The sequence below is a fragment of the Schistocerca nitens genome, chromosome 5, assembly GCF_023898315.1.
Source record: "Schistocerca nitens isolate TAMUIC-IGC-003100 chromosome 5, iqSchNite1.1, whole genome shotgun sequence".
In the NCBI taxonomy this organism is placed as follows: Eukaryota; Metazoa; Arthropoda; class Insecta; order Orthoptera; family Acrididae; genus Schistocerca; species Schistocerca nitens.
In genome coordinates, this window is record NC_064618.1 from 455,963,956 (window position 1) to 455,983,176 (window position 19,221).

The 19,221-nt window shown below is 40.5% G+C and overlaps 1 protein-coding gene across 1 annotated transcript in view; it reads left to right on the forward strand.

The window, feature by feature from the left end:
• LOC126260008 (adenylate cyclase type 2-like) overlaps positions 1–19,221 on the forward strand; it is a 516,154-nt gene that overhangs the window by 435,566 nt on the left and 61,367 nt on the right. Inside the window, exons 14-15 of the mRNA XM_049957168.1 lie at positions 11,595–11,853; positions 11,945–12,013. Coding sequence (XP_049813125.1) covers positions 11,595–11,853; positions 11,945–12,013 — 328 coding nt within the window. The remainder of the gene's footprint in view (positions 1–11,594; positions 11,854–11,944; positions 12,014–19,221) is intronic.

Sequence of the window (19,221 nt, forward strand, 5' to 3'; positions counted from 1 at the left end):
GACATTCAGTACAGTAAGGGAACAGTGTTTTGCCATAATGAGTGTCTACAAATAGATTAAAAAATTCCAAAATGTTTGCACAAGTGTTACACATGATGAAGGAGCTGTACGACCGTTTACCACCACAAATGAAGAAACCATTGAGCATTCATGTGAAATGATTCTCTTAGACAGTTGATTAACTATTGACAAAGTGTCACATCATCTGCAAATTCTGCCTACAAAATTATCCACAACAGACCTTGGATTCATAAAGTTTGTGCAAGATGGGTCCCAAAACAACTCACACAGGTGCATAAATAAATGCGCTTTGACATCTGCAAAAAGCATTTGGATCACTATGGTAATGAAGGGGACAACTTCTTAGACAGGATCACTACTGGTGATGAAACATGGATCCATCATTATGAGCCGGAGAGTGAACGGCAGAGTCTGGAATGGAAATATCAAAATTCGCTTTGTAAGAAAAAGTTCAAGACCCAACCATCCGCAGGAAAACTGATGCTTACGGTTTTTTGGGATGCACAAGGTCCCATACTGAAACATTATGGAGAAAGGGCACAACATTAAACATTGTACATTACAGTGAGATGCTTACTGCCAGGCTAAAGCCTGCAATTTGAAGCAAATGTCGAGGTTTGCTGTCAAAAGGTGTTCTGTTGTTGCACGACATTGCCCATCCACATACTGCTGCCCACACTGCTGAGACACTCCAGAAACTCAAATTTGAAGTACTGGATCATCCTCCATATAGTCCCAATCTTGCCCTTTCTGATTATCACTTGTTTAGTCCATTCAAACAAGCATTAAGAGGATGTTGATTTGCCTTGGATGAAGCAGTGAAAGAAGCGGTGCATTCCTGGCTTGCAGCTCAACTGAGAACCTTTTATAAGGGTAGCAGGAAGCTTGGACAACAATGAAGCAAGTATGTTGAAATGCAAGGAGTTGTTGTTGTTGTTGTTGTTGTTGTCTTCAGTCCTGAGACTGGTTTGATGCAGCTCTCCATGCTACTCTATCCTGTGCAAGCTTCTTCATCTCCCAGTACTTACTGCAACCTACATTCTTCTGAATCTGCTTAGTGTATTCATCTCTCAGTCTCCCTCTATGATTTTTACCCTCCACGCTGCCCTCCAATGCTAAATTTGTGATCCCTTGATGCCTCAGGACATGTCCTACCAACCGGTCCCTTCTTCTTGTCAAGTTGTGCCACAAACTCCTCTTCTCCCCAATTCTATTCAACACCTCCTCATTAGTTATGTGATCTACCCATCTAATCTTCAGCATTCTTCTGTAGCACCACATTTCGAAAGATTCTATTCTCTTCTTGTCCAAACTGTTTATCATCCATGTTTCACTTCCATACATGGCTACACTCCATACAAATACTTTCAGACATGACTTCCTGACACTTAAATCTATACTCGATGTTAACAAATTTCTCTTCTTCAGAAACACTTTCTTTGCCATTGCCAGTCTACATTTTATATCCTCTCTACTTCGACCATCATCAGTTATTTTACTCCCCAAATAGCAAAACTCCTTTACTACTTTAAGTGTCTCATATCCTAATCTAATTCCCTCAGCATCACCCAACTTAATTCGACTACATTCCATTATCCTCGTTTTGCTTTTGTTGATGTTCATCTTATATCCTCCTTTCAAGACACTGTCCATTCCGTTCAACTGCTCTTGCAAGTCCTTTGCTGTCTCTAACAGAATTACAATGTCATCGGAGAACCTCAATGTTTTTATTTCTTCTCCATGAATTTTAATACCTACTCCGAATTTTTCTTTTGTTTCCTTTACTGCTTGCTCAATATAGAGATTGAATAACATCGGGGACAGGCTACAACCCTGTCTCACTCCCTTCCCAACCACTGCTTCCCTTTCACGCCCCTCGACTCTTATAACTGCCATCTGGTTTCTGTACAAATTGTAAATAGCCTTTTGCTCCCTGTATTTTGCCCCTGCCACCTTTAGAATTTGAAAGAGAGTATTCCAGTTAACGTTGTCAAAAGCTTTCTCTAAGTCTACAAATGCTAGAAATGTAGGTTTGCCTTTCCTTAATCTACACTCCTGGAAATGGAAAAAAGAACACATTGACACCGGTGTGTCAGACCCACCATACTTGCTCCGGACACTGCGAGAGGGCTGTACAAGCAATGATCACACGCACGGCACAGCGGACACACCAGGAACCGCGGTGTTGGCCGTCGAATGGCGCTAGCTGCGCAGCATTTGTGCACCGCCGCCGTCAGTGTCAGCCAGTTTGCCGTGGCATACGGAGCTCCATCGCAGTCTTTAACACTGGTAGCATGCCGCGACAGCGTGGACGTGAACCGTATGTGCAGTTGACGGACTTTGAGCGAGGGCGTATAGTGGGCATGCGGGAGGCCGGGTGGACGTACCGCCGAATTGCTCAACACGTGGGGCGTGAGGTCTCCACAGTACATCGATGTTGTCGCCAGTGGTCGGCGGACGGTGCACGTGCCCGTCGACCTGGGACCGGACCGCAGCGACGCACGGATGCACGCCAAGACTGTAGGATCCTACGCAGTGCCGTAGGGGACTGCACCGCCACTTCCCAGCAAATTAGGGACACTGTTGCTCCTGGGGTATCGGGGAGGACCATTCGCAACCATCTCCATGAAGCTGGTCTACGGTCCCGCACACCGTTAGGCCATCTTCCGCTCACGCCCCAACATCGTGCAGCCCGCCTCCAGTGGTGTCACGACAGGCGTGAATGGAGGGACGAATGGAGACGTGTCGTCTTCAGCAATGAGAGTCGCTTCTGCCTTGGTGCCAATGATGGTCGTATGCGTGTTTGGCGCCGTGCAGGTGAGCGCCACAATCAGGACTGCATACGACCGAGGCACACAGGGCCAACACCCGGCAACATGGTGTGGGGAGCAATCTCCTACACTGGCCGTACACCACTGGTGATCGTCGAGGGGACACTGAATAGTGCACGGTACATCCAAACCGTCATCGAACCCATCGTTCTACCATTCCTAGACCGGCAAGGGAACTTGCTGTTCCAACAGGACAATGCACGTCCGCATGTATCCCGTGCCACCCAACGTGCTCTAGAAGGTGTAAGTCAACTACCCTGGCCAGCAAGATCTCCGGATCTGTCCCCCATTGAGCATGTTTGGGACTGGATGAAGCGTCGTCTCACGCGGTCTGCACGTCCAGCACGAACGCTGGTCCAACTGAGGCGCCAGGTGGAAATGGCATGGCAAGCCGTTCCACAGGACTACATCCAGCATCTCTACGATCGTCTCCATGGGAGAATAGCAGCCTGCATTGCTGCAAAAGGTGGATATACACTGTACTAGTGCCGACATTGTGCATGCTCTGTTGCCTGTGTCTATGTGCCTGTGGTTCTGTCAGTGTGATCATGTGATGTATCTGACCCCAGGAATGTGTCAATAAAGTATCTCCTTCCTGGGACAATGAATTCACGGTGTTCTTATTTCAATTTCCAGGAGTGTATTTTCTAAGATAAGTCGTAGGGTCAGTATTGCCTCACGTGTTTCAACATTTCTGCGGAATCCAAACTGATCTTCACTGAGGTCGGCTTCTACCAGTTTTTCCATTCGTCTGTAAAGAATTCATGTCAGTATTTTGCAGCTGTGACTTACTAAACTAATAGTTCGGTAATTTTCACATCTGTCAATACCTGCTTTCCTTGGGACTGGAATTATTATATTCTTCTTGAAGTCTGAGGGTATTTCGCCTGTCTCATACATCTTGCTCTTTTTGACTATGTCAAAAAATGATGTTCTTCTAAGTTTCCTAATTGATTACAATAAAATTTTATAACTACTTTGTGGATAATGATTGACTTACCCTTGTATAACTTATATTGTTTTCTGCCTCATGTGCATGATGTGCTTTGTTGTGATCCATGATTTTTACTATTCTTCTTCATCATCATTATCATGATAATCATCTTCAAGGATTAGGCCTTTTGATATGTTCCGCCTCAGAATATTGTTTACAACTTGTTTTTAAGGGACATCCAATGTTTCTCTTTCCTATTAGATTATTCAGAACCGCAGCTTTCGTTATCCTATTATTAGACTTATGTTGGACATAGTAAATCCAGTTCAGTCTGTATTTTTCAGTTATCGTTGTGATCAGTTCTACATTTAGTTCCTGTCTAATTTGTGGTCCAGTATTGAATATCCATCTGCAAAGAATCTCTGATGATTTGATTTGTTATAAGTGATTTGATGATAGGGTCCAACATGTGTTATCATGTAACAGCAATCACATGTTATTACTTCACAAAGTTTTCTTAATAACATTCCTTTCCCTGTGTTATATTTTAATATGTTGTACAGTTCCACACAATGTCTCAATATTTTAAACCCACGTCACCTGGCCTAGAAAATATAAAATTGCACCCTAGATATTTAAAATGTTTTGCTTGTTCAATTACTTGTCTGTCTATAACTGTTTTGGCTCTAAGCATTATAGTCCTTGAAATGCCATCACTTTTTATCAGTCGATATTCTCATTCTGTACTTAGCGACAACTTGACTCACCTAAAATACTGCAATTTGAACCTTTCTTCAGATTTTCCTATTACAAGCTGCTCAGCAGCCAACAGCAATGTCATTAAATTAAAATTGTCACTTCTTAATGTTCAGTAGCAGATAGGCACAATGAGAAAGAATACTAGACATGTTATCTGCTTTTGGACAAAGTCCTTCTTCACAAGTAGAACTCTCTCACTTTCACACAACAGCAATTCAAATACATACGGCCACTGTCTCCAAGCACTACGGACTGACTGCAGCTGGGTCTGAAATTAGGAAAATCCAGTGGAAGCACAGGGCAAGCAGGGGAAGAGATAGCAGGATAGGTATGGAGGAAGAAGGTAGTGTTGCCTGTGGAAGGACATATGGGATAGGTCTTGCATTTGGATCTGTTGCAAGGATACGAGCCATGAGGTAAGGGTTAGGGGGCAGGAGTGGAGGAGGGATAGACAAGGGTGTAGCATAGGTTTGGTGGACAGCAGAAAACCACTGTGGGAGGCTTGGGGACAATAGTGGAGAGGACATTTCTCATTTCAGGGGAGGATGAGCAGTAACTGAAAGCCTGGTGGAGAAAGTGATTACATTGCTCCATTCTTGGGTGATACTGAGTCAAGGGGGATTGCTCCTTTACAGCTGGACTGTGGGTATGAAGGAGTGGTAGGTGAATGATGAGGCAATGCATGGGAATTCAGTTTCTGAGCTAGGCTGGGAGGGTAATTTTGGAGACCTCAGACATTTTGGGGAAGGACTGCTCATTACTACAGATGCAATGATCTTGGGTGACCATGCTGTATTTAAGAGACTTTGTGGTGTGGAATGGGTGGCAGCTTTGAAAGTGGAGATATTGTTGGTGGTTTGTAGGTTTGATGTGGGTGGAGCCACTGATGTAGCCATCCTTTAGGTGTCAACATTGAGAAATGGGGCTTATTGGGCTGAGGAGGACAAGGTAAAGCTAATGGGTGAGAAAGTGTTGAGGTTCTGGATGAATGTGGATAGGGTGTCTTCAGCCTTGGCCCACATCATCAGAACATCATCATTGAATATGAAACAGGTGAAGGGTTTGAGATTCTGGGTGCTTAGGAAGGATTCACCTAGATGTCCCTGAGTAGGTTAGCACAGCAAGATGCCATGTGGGAGCCTCATCATAGGTTTGTTTGTAGGTGATTTCTTCAAAGGAGAAGTAATTATTGATTAGGATATATTTGGTCATGGTGACCAGGAAGGATGTTTCAGGTTTGGAGTCAGTCAGACATTGGGAAATATAGTGTTCAATAAGAGCAAGTCCATAGGCATTGGGGATGTTAGGGTGCATGTATTCTGCCACCTCATTGCTTGCTGCTCATAACATGGCCCAGCGATGATGCTTCAAACCTACTGCATCTTACTAGTCTATTTAAACTGTACCAACACTGCTCGCCATGCTGCTCACTACTATCCTCACCAGGTGGTGACATCCAGCTGGTTTGTGTTTTACACTGTAGCCATCTCAGTGTGCCCTGAAATTTGAGCATGACTGGCTGCTTCAAAGTCACTCCAACACTGCCACATTCGAATCTGCTAGCACTCAGCTAGCTATAAGAACAGCTGTGCCATAATTACTGCTGGTGAGCAGTGATGCTGCAATATAAATGCAACAATGCCACTGGCTAGCAGCGATGTGTGATGTGCAAGCAGCAATGTGCCAGCAGCGAGATGCCTGCAGTAAGGCTGCAGCAAAAACTTACACTAAGCGTAAAGGGAGGTGGCATTGAAAGTGAGGAGGAAGGCACAAGGTTCGTAAGGAACAGGAACAGCAGAAAAGCAGTGGAGGAAATGGTTGGTGACTCTTATATGGGCGAGTAATATGCTGAATGTGTTGATCCACAAGGGCAGAGAATCTTTCTGAGATTCTGCTGGATTTCTGGTACTGGGTCATTGTACCAGGGCTTCTAGTTGAACATATCTGACACCTGACAGAGTACTTCTGCCAGGTAATACCTACAGTTCATAACCACCATGGCAGAGCCTTTGCCAGTAGGCAGGTTCATAGAGTGGGATTGGCATTTATGTTGTGGATTATAGGTCTTTCTGCAGATGTAAGGTTGGTTTCCATGTTGTGGGATTTGGGGAATGATAGTGAGGCAAAGTTTGAGGCTAGGAAATTCCGGAAAGTTAACAGGTGGTTTATTTGGGGGCACTGGGGATGAATCACTGTTGGAAGAGTAAACTGAGTCATTCATGGTTCAATTTTGGCTTTGGATTGAGTCTGATTGGTAGTTTTAGTGGAGAAAAAGTGTTTCCACTGTAGTGAGTGGGAGAAGGAGAGAAGGTGTTTAACAAGCCCAACATAACTGAATTTGGAAGTGGGGCAAAAGGGAAAAATTGGAAGGAACTGATACTTCTGTTGGACTGAGACTTTTGAAGAATAGGTTCATGACAGTGTTGTGAGTCTGTTTAGGCTCTGGGGTTCTGTTGGGTGGGGGGAAGGAATATCTGAATTGTGGAAAATGTTGTATACCTGCAAGGCAGGATCTGGAGGCTAAAAGGGGATATGGGGAAGGTTTTAATTGGGGCTCCTGTAGCGATGGTGGATAGTGGTATTCCAAGGCAGGAGTTCAACAGATTGGATAGCAATTTGAGGTGGTATTATGCATGCTGCTCTAGTTCAAGGAGTGCAAGAGTTTTAATCAGGGGGATAGGATGCAGGAATTTGGGACTGCAGAGCAACAGAATTAAACAGATGGAAAGGAGGGTCCAATTGATATGCTTTTGCAGAACTAGGTTGGTGAGGGCTATCGACTGAAGGAATTTGAATACACAGAGTTAATTGTGGACCAGTTAGGAATGAGTAATTTGATGGTCAGACCATTTGGAGGGATTCCATGAGCTAGGAACTAATGCATAAACAGTATGTGGGACTGGGTTCTGGCTAAAGATAGGGAAACTTTTCTCTAGGAGTGCATCTGTCAGATATGTCAACCTACAAGCCCTGAAACAGTGGCCATGTTCCAGAAATTCAGCAGTATCTCCAGCCCCTTCTCAAATCATTATGTCCATCCCAGAGCCTCTCACCTGAGTCTGTCACTCTCCTTACACCCAGCACTACCTGCACTCCTGTCTTCTACATGCTTCGTAAAGTACATAATCCAAACTGTATAGGATGCCCCACCGTGGCTGGTTACTCTACCCCAAGAGAGATAATCTCTGCTCTTGTGGACCAACAACCTTTCCCATATAAAAGACACCTACCATCTCCTCTACCAATTCTTCACAGTTCCTGTTTATTCACAGCCCTGTGCCCTCTGTCACTGTGGCAACTTCCTCTTCACTAAACATCCCCAATGTCCATGCCATTGCTGAGCACTACCTTTCCCGATTCCTGACTTACTCCAAATTTACAATCTCCTTCCTGGTCACCATGACCAGCTATATCCTCATCCACAATTACTTTTCCTCTGAAAACATCACCTACAAACAAATCTCTGGTACACTAATGGGCATCCCCATGGCACCATCCTAGATGGCCATTACCTGGTTCAGAGTTACTGATAATATCTTCATGATCTGGACCAAGTGCAAGGACACCTTACCTACATTTCTCCAAAACCTCAATGCTTTCTCCCCCATTTGCTTGGCTACATCAGTACCCCTGTCTACATTAAACCTACCAACCACCAATAATGCCTCAACTTCAACAGATGACACCCATTCCACACCAAGACATCCCTTCTATATTGTCTAGCCACCAATGGATGTCACATCTGTAGTGATGAGCAGTCCCTCACAAATATGCCAAATGTCTCACTGGGGCCCTCAAAGACTGAAATTACTCTCTGGGTCCAGAAACAGATTTCCTGTGCCTTGTCTCATCAGTCAACTACCATCCCCCTTATACCCACAGTCTGCCCACAAAGGAGTACTCGTCTCATGATTCAGTATATCACAGAGCCTCATGGCTCATATCCCTGCAATAGACCCAGATACAAGACCTATCCCATACATCCTCCCAGTACCATCTACTCCAGCCTTGTTACTGGTATGTCCCACCCTTTCAATAGCAGGGCCACCTCTGAAAACAGCCATGTGCTCTACAAACTTAGCTGCAACCACTGTGCTGCATTCTATGTGAGCAAGAAAACTAACAAGCAGTCTGTCAACATGAATGGCTACCAACAAACTATGAGTGACTGCTTCACAGCTTGTGCCATCTGGAATTCTTCCCATCAACATCAGCTTTTCTGAACTGCATAAGTGGGAACTAACCCTACAACATACCTTATCCTTTGTGTTCATAAATCATATGGTCTCAACCTTCACCGATCCCCATCCTTCTCTTGGCTATTCCCCAGTAAATCTCCTCGCCCCATCACTTACTGTAATAATCAAGCTAAGAAGGAAATAAAATATCAGTATCTTGTATTCCTGAAACTGTTAAAAGAGCATGCAAAAAACTACAGAGCTGTATAACACAGAGTGCATACAGCATTTCTTACCAGTTCCACGCACACTACATCAACACTAAGCAAATTTCTAGCAAATAAGATGGTAAAATACTGAATGTGAGATAAAACTTGAAATGTAAAATTGTCTAGTTCAACATATATTGGCTAATGATGAATATAAAAAGAAATAAAATATATTATCAGTGCCTGATGACTTTTTGTTTCTTGGATCATTTTTTTTCTGTTCTTCCTTTGCTATCAGATCTACAGTCATTGCTATTGCTTTTTGTTTTTGGTTTTTCTTTATTATCAGTCCCTAAGCATTTAAAGAACTTCAACTATTCCTTTTCAGATATTATATTTAACTATAAAATATCTTGTTCTTATTTATGTAAGTGCTTAATAATTTTTATGTTGTGTTTTGTCTCACCTGAATATCATGTCCTTTATCACTCAGATATTGGTTCCAATTCCTGTTTAATTTTACTTATTTCTTTCTTCACTAAAGCAGGTTTACTTTTATAATTCTCTCTATAATCCATATTATTAAGCAATGGCAATGTTTTTAGATACACCATTTTTTTTTTTCCTAGTTTGCAGATATGATCATTCCATATCTACATTCCTAGCTATCTGTTTCATTTCACATTTTTCATTTAATCTCTTTTGATATAATAGTTTGATCCTCATCTATATTTATATACTGGTAGATCTTCATTCCATTCTTTACATGCCATGATTTGCATGAAATATTTTTCTCAATGAATTATCCATTATTTAACAACACTTCAGTCCTCTGTAACTCTTGAGGAATGAAATGCTAGTATTGCACATTTTATACATACTGAACTCCATTTTCGTACCTTCATCAGTACTGAAGACGAATCCAAACCACATAAAATGTGCAAGCCTAAGAGATGAAATCAAAACACATGGGAACTGGACAAAAATATGGAAACACTATCGAATGCATGCTTGATCATAAACGCAGATGCTAACCAACCCTGCAGGTTGCACTGTTGAATTTGACTATGAATGGCTCCTGTGCAATGTCTTCAACTTGATGCAAGAGTTAGTTGTGATCAGGACAGTGTTCTGTTTAACTGTGATTGCATTATGTTGGAGCTCATGACTTTGAACATTGGCAAAATATTGATGCAAATATGGTAGGTGCTTCTGTAACCAAGGTATCTGAACTGTTTGGTGTTGCAAGAGTCACCGTATTGAAGATTTATACCACGTCAAGAGATAGTGAGGGAAAAAAATCACTCATCTCAACATGGATTAAAGTGTGTGTTGAGTGACTGTGACAGATGGTCACTGAAAATTATTGTGACAAAAAGATAAAAAAAGAGAAAAACAGCTGCAAGAAGTCACTGTAGACCCTGTCAGCACCAGGAATTCCAAAACTACTCATCAGTGATGTGTATACCTGTAACTGGAAATCATGGTGCTGAAGCCATAAAACCTGGAAAATGAAGCAATGGAAAAAAAGTTCTTTGGTTGAATCAGTCTTGCTGCACACTGTTTTCACCTTTTGGCCAAGTTTGCATCCCAAGAGTGAAATATGGCAGGCATTCAGTTAGGATTTGGGCAGCCATATCATTCTATTCCATGTGGCTCTTGGGTACTCTGGGTTACTGGCACGGATTATCATCATATTCTTGCTGATCAGGCCCATCCCATGGCACAATATTTTTTCTCAAATGGTGGTACTGCACTCCAAAGCAATAGGGCCCCTCTTCACACAGCTTGCATTGTCCATGATTGGTTTTGTGAGTGCAAGGATGAACTGTTAGATCTCCCACTGGCTATGTTGTCACTAGATCTCAATATTATTGTGCCTCTGTGGTCTACTTCAGGGAGGAGAGTGCATGACTGCTACCCATTTCCATCATCACTACCTGTACTTGCTACTGTTTTGAAGGAAGAATGGTACAAGATTTACTTGAAAACCATACAGAATCTGTATTCATCTCTTCCAAGACAACAGAAAGAAATATGAATCAGGTAAATGAGGAATATCTTTGAGTGACAGTTTCCACCTATATGATTTATATAAACTGATGTTTGGAGGTTGGAAGTGGAAAGAGGGGTAGTGGGGTTTAAGATGACACAGGCTGTCTAGCAGGTACTGAATTTGACCACAATGCTCATCAGCATGCTCATCAACCAGGTAGTCAAACTTGCCCTTCCCCACTGTTGGTTGTGGCAATTTGCACTGATATACATCCATGCAGATATAGTTGCTTAGTAAATATGCCCACATAAATACTTTTCAGTGATCATAGTCAAGCAAATATACAATATGACTGCTTTTGCAACTGACCTATATTCAAAAAGAATAAGATAGTCTACATTATGTCTTTCTTTCCCTCTTATAAATGTCACCATTTATTACTTGCTTTCTCTTGTATGTTCAACTAAAAAATATTTCATATTTCGTAAGTCATGTTTTTGCCAGCAGAGTTAACTGCTCATTACCAGTTAAATTTTATTTGTATGCAAAAAATTTAAATAAATCAGTTAACTTAAGAAAGCTGTAAGCCTCTAAATAAAGTCAGCTATTATGTACTAATATTTCCTTGAAAAAATTTCAAATATTAAGTTGGTATTCTTTGTGCAGGACACACTGGCTGCCATGGATAGGCTATGGAATGGTTGGAGTTTTTCTTTTTATTCTCCAGCCTACAACTTGGACTCATTTCCTGTGGAATAAATACTATGATCCCCATGGTGATGAAGGACCAGTTACACCCCCACAAAACTGTATCATGAAATTCTTCTATACAACTTCAGAGAGAATAGTTGAGCAACCATGTGTCAGAACGTGCCTATACGTTGTAGTATGCACGTCTTTGTCACTCTGCAACATGCTTGAACTGGTAAGAGCACAGTAATCTCAATATATGTACATATTTGTTTGTTTTCTAACAATTTTAATTATGTTTTACAAATTATGAATGATTGTTACAGGCAGAGTGTTATTTACAGTCAGTATCAACGGATTATTCTCCTTGGGAGACAGGGTGTGTTGCAGGATGGGTTAGTATAAATACAATCTACTATCTATTTATAATTATAGATCTTTTAGCCATAACTAAATACATCTAAAATATTATTTCAAAAAAACAGTGACCATTCACTTTTTATTTATGAAGGGCAGTCAAATCAAAACTGAACATCTGCCACAATGGGACAATGGAATGGTTCTGCTCAAGAGCAATTGTCAAATGTGATAAGACATTTATCCCACTGAGACATGAGGTGTCAGTTCCTGTTTTGTAAATTATGATTGGCTGTTGATGGATCCACAACTGCACCCACTCTTGCACTTCTTCGTCTGACTGAAACTGATGTCCATGTATGTCTTTCTTCATGTGAATATAATAGAGGGAAACATTCCACGTGGGAAAAATATATCTAAAAACAAAGATGATGTAACTTACCGAACGAAAGCATTGGTATGTTGATAGAGACACTAACAAACACAAACACACACACAAAATAAACTTTCACAACCCTTGGTTGCTTCATCAGGAAAGAGGGAAGGAGAGGGAAAGACAAAAGGATGTGGATTTTAAGGGAGAGGGTAAGGAGTCATTCCAATCCCGGGAGCGGAAAGACTTACCTTAGGGGGAAAAAGGGACAGGTATACACTCACACTCACACACACACACACACACACACACACACACACACACACACACACACACACACACACACACACACACAATTTTTTCATTTCTAATTCTTCAGTTTAAAATGTGATATAACATTTCAGACAACACCTGGCAAGCATAGCAATCACACACTTTCAGTCGGCAATCCCTCATGACCATTTTGTGCACTTTTGCAATGATTTTTGGAGTAGTGACACATCTTGGCTGACCACTGCGCGGGTCATCATCTAAGCTCTTCCGACCGAATTTAAACTCATTTGTCCACTTTGTGACAGTTGAATATGAAGGAGTAGAGTTCCCCAGTGTATTCTGGAAATTGGCATGAATGTCCTTTGTTTTCATACCTTTCTTTATGAAGTACTTAATCAATGCTCGCATCTCGATTTTGTCCATCTTTGCAAATCACTATGCGGGAACAACAACAGAGCCCCATCACCACAACAGCTCTCTACCAAGAGCACTGATGTGGCATGTGTTTACAGTGTTACAGTCCAATGAATATCATGTGAACAACTTGTTGTGCTAGCACTGACCTCTTATGGTGATTGTGAGAACTTTTCAAGCCACCCTCGTACTATGGATACTGGTCATATCTCACTATGTAGATGGGGAGTCAACAAAATATTTTCATGTTAGGTGGAAAAAGTTGGTGATTGAATTTTTTTTTAACTTTCTTGATATCTTCTGTCAAACCATCCAGCAGTACTCCAAAACAGGACAGACCAGTATAGTGCAGGTACTACTAGTAGATCTGTTGCATCATGTAAATGTGCTGCCAATAAAAGGCAGTCTTTGGTTGGCCTTGCCCATAATTTTGTATTTGATGACTCTTCATAACTGAAATCCATGAGTGTTTAATTGAATCAATAATCTTTAAATTTTTGTGATTTATTGTGTAACTGAAATTTAATATATTTTTTTTTAGTTTTTATGTGGAGCATATCACACTTTTCATTGTTTAGGACCACTTTTCACTACCTCGTCTAAATCATTTTGTAATTCATTTTAATCATCTAATGATTTAACTAGAAGATAAATGAAAGCTTCATCCACAATCCTAGAAGTGTACTCAGATGGTATCCTAAATCATGTATATAGATCAGGAACAGCAGGTGGCGTATAACACTTCCTTGGGGAACATTAAATATCACTTCTCTTTCACTTGATGGCTTCCCATTGGTTACTGTGAACTACAATTTTTCCATCAGGAAATCACAAAGCAAGTCACATGACTGAGACGATACTCCATAGACATCCAATTTGATAAGAAGCTATTTGTGGAGAGTGGTGGCAACAAAAGCTTTCTGGAGATCTAGAAATAAAAAATCGACTTGAGATGTCTTGCCAGTAGCACTCATCAGTTCACACAAATAAAGAGCCAGTTGCGTTTCACAATAATGATACTTTCTAATTCTGCACAGGCTGCATGCAATAGATCTTTTTCTTCAACATTTTCACAATGTTCAAACAAGTATATATTCCAAAATTCTAGTGCAAATTGATGTCAGTGATATGGGTTGATAATTCAGTGAATTACTTCTATTTCCTTTTCTGTGTGTTAATGTGACACGTGTGACTTTCCATTCTAAGTACAGATCTTTCGTCACATGAGTGATTTATATGACTGTTAAAAATTAAGCCATTTCATTAAAACATTTCAAAAGTAACCTGTTGGTATACAGTCTGGGCTGGTAAACTTGCCTTTATTGAGTGACTTAAGTCACTTGAGTGTACCAACTCCTGAGGCACTCATGTTGGCAGCCATTCTTGATTCATATTCTGGAATTTTTACTGCATCTTCTTTGGTGAAGGTATTTTAGAAAGCCATGTTCATGTTTCCTATCTCAGCTTTAGTGGTATTGATTGTGTCTTTCTACTGGTGTATTTTACATAGGACTAGAATGTCTCTGAGTTTTCTGCAAGAATTCCAAAGAGGGTTCCATTGTGGAAACCCTTAGAAGCATCTCACATAGAATTCCTTGCTAAATTTTGAGCTTCCATAAAACATCACCAATCTTGGAACCTTTTGCATTCTTTGAAATCTGGTATGTTTGTTTCATTGTTTCTCCAACAGTGTCCTAACCTGTTATGTATAACATGGGGGATGTGTTTCATTTGTTATTAATTTACTTGGTAGGAAACTTTAAACTGTGCCAGTACTACATTGCCTGACACAAAAGTAAAGCACCCAGAAGGGGAGGTGGAAAAGAAATAAAACTTCACAGATTGAGGGGTATTTGATTTTATGTCAGTGCTGTAAAATTAAATCAAATTACAAAGAAATTGGCAATGTGAGAACATTTGTCGGTGTGATGTTGCACTGCCTCTGGACTGGATGCAGGCACTGATTCAGTTGGGAAGAGTGCCACAAAGCTATTGTATCCTATCCTGGAGCAAACTGGCCCACAGCTGTTGTAACTGGTCCTTGGTGTCATGGGTACTGGCACTGGGATGGAATTGATATCCAAGCTGGTCCCACACATGTTCCATCAAGGGCAGAACCCATCACCTTGCTGACCACTGGGTTACCTCAGGATCATGCAGACAACTTCTATTCTTTGGGGCCCGCAGTACAAAATATGTCTTTTAATGACATGATTGTTACAAATAATAGCCAGCTACATTGCTGTGTAAAATGTTTTTATTTTATATTATTCATGATGAGGCTGTTTCAGCATGTTGCCATTATCAGTTGCTCTCACCTGTAACATCATTGCTGTTATGTCCCATCTTATTTAGAATTATTACTTTCTCCTTGGCATACACTGGACTGTATATTTGATTTTAGTTGGCTTCCATGTACGCTGTCAGAAAAGCAGCATACATGGGAACCAGAACAATTAGACATACATCTCCAGTGTACACCTAGGAGAAACTAATAATTCTAAAAAAAACAGGACATGAAGCATTGATGTTACTTGTGAGAGCACCTGATGATGACAATATGCCAAAATGGGCTCATCCGGAATGATATACAATTAAAAAAAAATTACAGAGCAGTGTAGCTGGCTATTATTCATAATAATCAAGCAGATAAATTATAAAAATGTGTGCCATGTGTGGATGAGCATTGCTCTGTTGAAAAATCGCACCGGGAGACTGTCGCAAGAGAGGTAACACATGGGGACATGTGATGTCTGTGATATGCTCTCAGAGTTCCTCCAATCAATATCAGCCACAACCTGAAGTCATACCTGACAGCTTCCCCATCATGTTGTCAGGTGTAACTCAACTGTGCCTCTCCAAAACACAGTAAGAATGGGACCTCTCCTGAGATTGATGCCACACTCATTGACGATGGTCATCAAGGGTAGTGCAGAATCAAGATTCATTGCTGAACACAGTGTGACCCCATTCTTCAGCAGTTCATGCTAATTAGTCACAGCACTACTCCAAATGCAGGCACTTGTGTTATAGTATTAGTGGCAGCCTGCACATGGAACAGTAATTCCTTATTCTGGCTGCTGATACTCTTTGACCAGTGGCACAGTATGATACAGATTGATGCAGGGTGTCCATTGTTTTTTCTGTGCTTGGTACACAATGTGGTGATCCTTCCTTGTGGTGATCAATTATGGTCAACCTGAAGCTTGTCGATGAGTATGCCTGCCCTCACATTCCCATGGATTTCAAAATTGGGCCACTGTCTCATCCAAATGCCCCACAAATCTGCATGTAGCACAATTTAACCAGCTGGCTAAACAGAGATTCACATTGAGTCTGAAACTCTGTCGGGCGCTGATAATAATCTCACACACAAGTATGCAACATCTCAGTCTCCTTCACAGAGGTTTCTCAACATCTGATACAGTTCAAGCCTCTCACATTCCCCGTCAGGCTTGGTAATAAAACTAAACACAAACACCACCAATGCACTCTGGTGGCTACTCTGTCACACAGAATTGCCACTCCTCATCATACATACCCACCCATGGTGTGTATGTGTATGACATTACTTTGAAATCTGACTGTGTCTTCTGGGTGCATCACATTTTTCATCATGAGCTGTAATATTTGAAATTAAGCTGCAGCTGGTCTACAACTTACATAGCTAGTAGGGATGTATGGAAATGGACTCTTAGGAAAGTGTCAAGAAAATTTTAATCTGTTTTCTTTCTTACATAGATACACATGTGTTTATTTTTGTTGGATTTGGATGTTATGGTATTCAGTCTTGTTAGAATGATTGCAACTATGTTCATTTCTTGTGGGCTCCCGAACTAATTGCTGACAATTATTTTCAGAGAAATACTTGGTACAATTTCAGATGATGTTTTATGCCTATCACCAACTTCAAACATATACTTTTGCCAACACATCAAGAGTAGACTGATAGATACATGAGTTGGGTACCTATTTTAAATGAGAGTCAAATTTTCATTGAACGTTTCAGTAACTATATCATTTGATTTTGGGGGGAGGGGGGCTGTTGAAGCCATCTCCTCACGTTACACTTGTTTTGATGTGAAATGATTCTGATATCTCTCCAAAGAATTTATTTTATGACTGTATGTTTCTTAATGTTTGTTGTCATCTGTTCCAAACTCTTCCAGCATTTTTATAAGTGTGTTTTGGTGTATGGAATTACATGCCTCTGATCTCCTGCTAGCCTTTTGGTTTCTATCAAATATCCCTTATATGCCTGACAGTCCTATTCTGAAACCTGCTCGGTACTATCCTAGTTGCAGTTCTACATGACATGCTGTTCTATTCTGTAGTGCTCTAGAGAGTATTCTGTACACAACTGGAAAAGGTGGTATGCCTCTGTAATTGTTGACACCTACTTTCTTGTGTAATAGGTAAATAATTACATGTTCCATTCATCTTGGATCTTTTCTGTTAAATGATTTTCTTTAATTGTTCTAGTACATTAAATTCTCAGTAATCTGGCCATTCCTTGCACATATGGGTGCTGGATTAGTGAAAGTACTGGATTATTAAGTGTGTCTTAAATTTATTACAAGTACATAGGGATTATGTGTTATTAAGTCATAAGATGCAATCATTTTCATGGAAAACTTAGTCCTTGAGTGTGTACATATACAGTAGTATCACTCACTGTCAAACATATCCCAAATTTTTAGTTGCCACAATGAGAATACGTGATTATGCTTTATCACACAACAGCTTCACAAACATTACATTGGTATTGCATGTTTCTGGTTGTTGCATAATGTACTCCAGGAAGATGTCTGCAGCTTCAGCACCAGCAGCATGAGATATCTTCATGTCTGTCCTCCTATGTCCTCTTCTTCATAACTTGCATCTTATCTTCCCTATACACTTTTGATTACCTCTCTGTCAAAGTTTGGTTGTAAATAGTTGCTTGTCCATCAATGTACTCAGCAGTAATGGCTTTCTGTGAAGAATCTCAGTTCAACAAATATCTAATTTTGAGTTTATGCTTGAGGTCTATAAAAGCACATTTCCTTTCAGAAGCCATGATACTGAACTGTAAAAAAAAGCCACAATTTCAAACATGTATAGCATTGTTTAACAATATAATTAACTAACAACATTCCCGCACATGAGAATTCATTACTGTGTGTGTCATTTCTGCATTAGGCTGGATGTGGGCCAGATTACTAAGAGGTTTGACTACTGAGGGCCAGACTAATGAGAGTTTAGTGTATTTCATACCCAGAAGCTCCATAGTGAATGAGTCCCTAACAGATGTTTTATTTTTGAGGCTTTTTATGATATTTTTCATTTCTATTTAATCTGGTGAGCTTCAGTTGGGAAGTATAATTATTAGCTCTTGGAAAATCAGATTATTATGTGGTGGTTCACAGTTTAGTTGGTGTCTGAAATATTTTGCTACATAGTCACAAATTTATTTGTTGATCAAAATTAATCTCCAAAGATCATTCTTAAAGCAGAGGTTTGGTGATGAATAGCTATAAAGCTTTGACTTAAAGATTTGCTACAAGTCTCTTAAGTTATTCTCACTTAAATGTTATTCCATTTCCACAGTTGATCTTTCTCAAATTTTCGTTGGCGTTCCTGATAGTCTTTCCTATTCTTTTCCTTTCGTTCTTGAATTCTACAAAGTTCACTCTAGCAGATTTAAAATTCTCCCAAGCTTCAGAACATTTTGTTAAAGTAGCTTCTCATCATTTGACTATGGGTACCTTCCCCTTTTATCCAGAAAATTTGTTTGTTTTGTTCCTTCTTAGATTCTTTGAGCTACCGTGTAACATTCATTAGTCCAGTGTGCCCATTTCTTTCTGATATTTATATCCTAGTTGCCGTTCACTTGGTCTATCCTATACTGCAGTATCTTGAAAGGTTTATTATTAGTGGTTTTAGGAATAGGTTGAGTTTTAATTTTTGTCTGAGTGGAAGTTGGCTTCTCTCTGTGGTGGTTCCTACATGATCAATTTGAAACTCTTAACATAGAGCTTGGTGACCACCATGTCTTTGTTTTTTGGTATCTTTTTGCACTGTTGGATATAATTTTCATATTGAATGGTACACATACATCTCTCAGTCTCTCACATGTTCTGTTAGTTATTTCATGGGCTGGAAAATTTCCTCTCTCTCTTCCAAAATTCTTTTATTATGTTATAT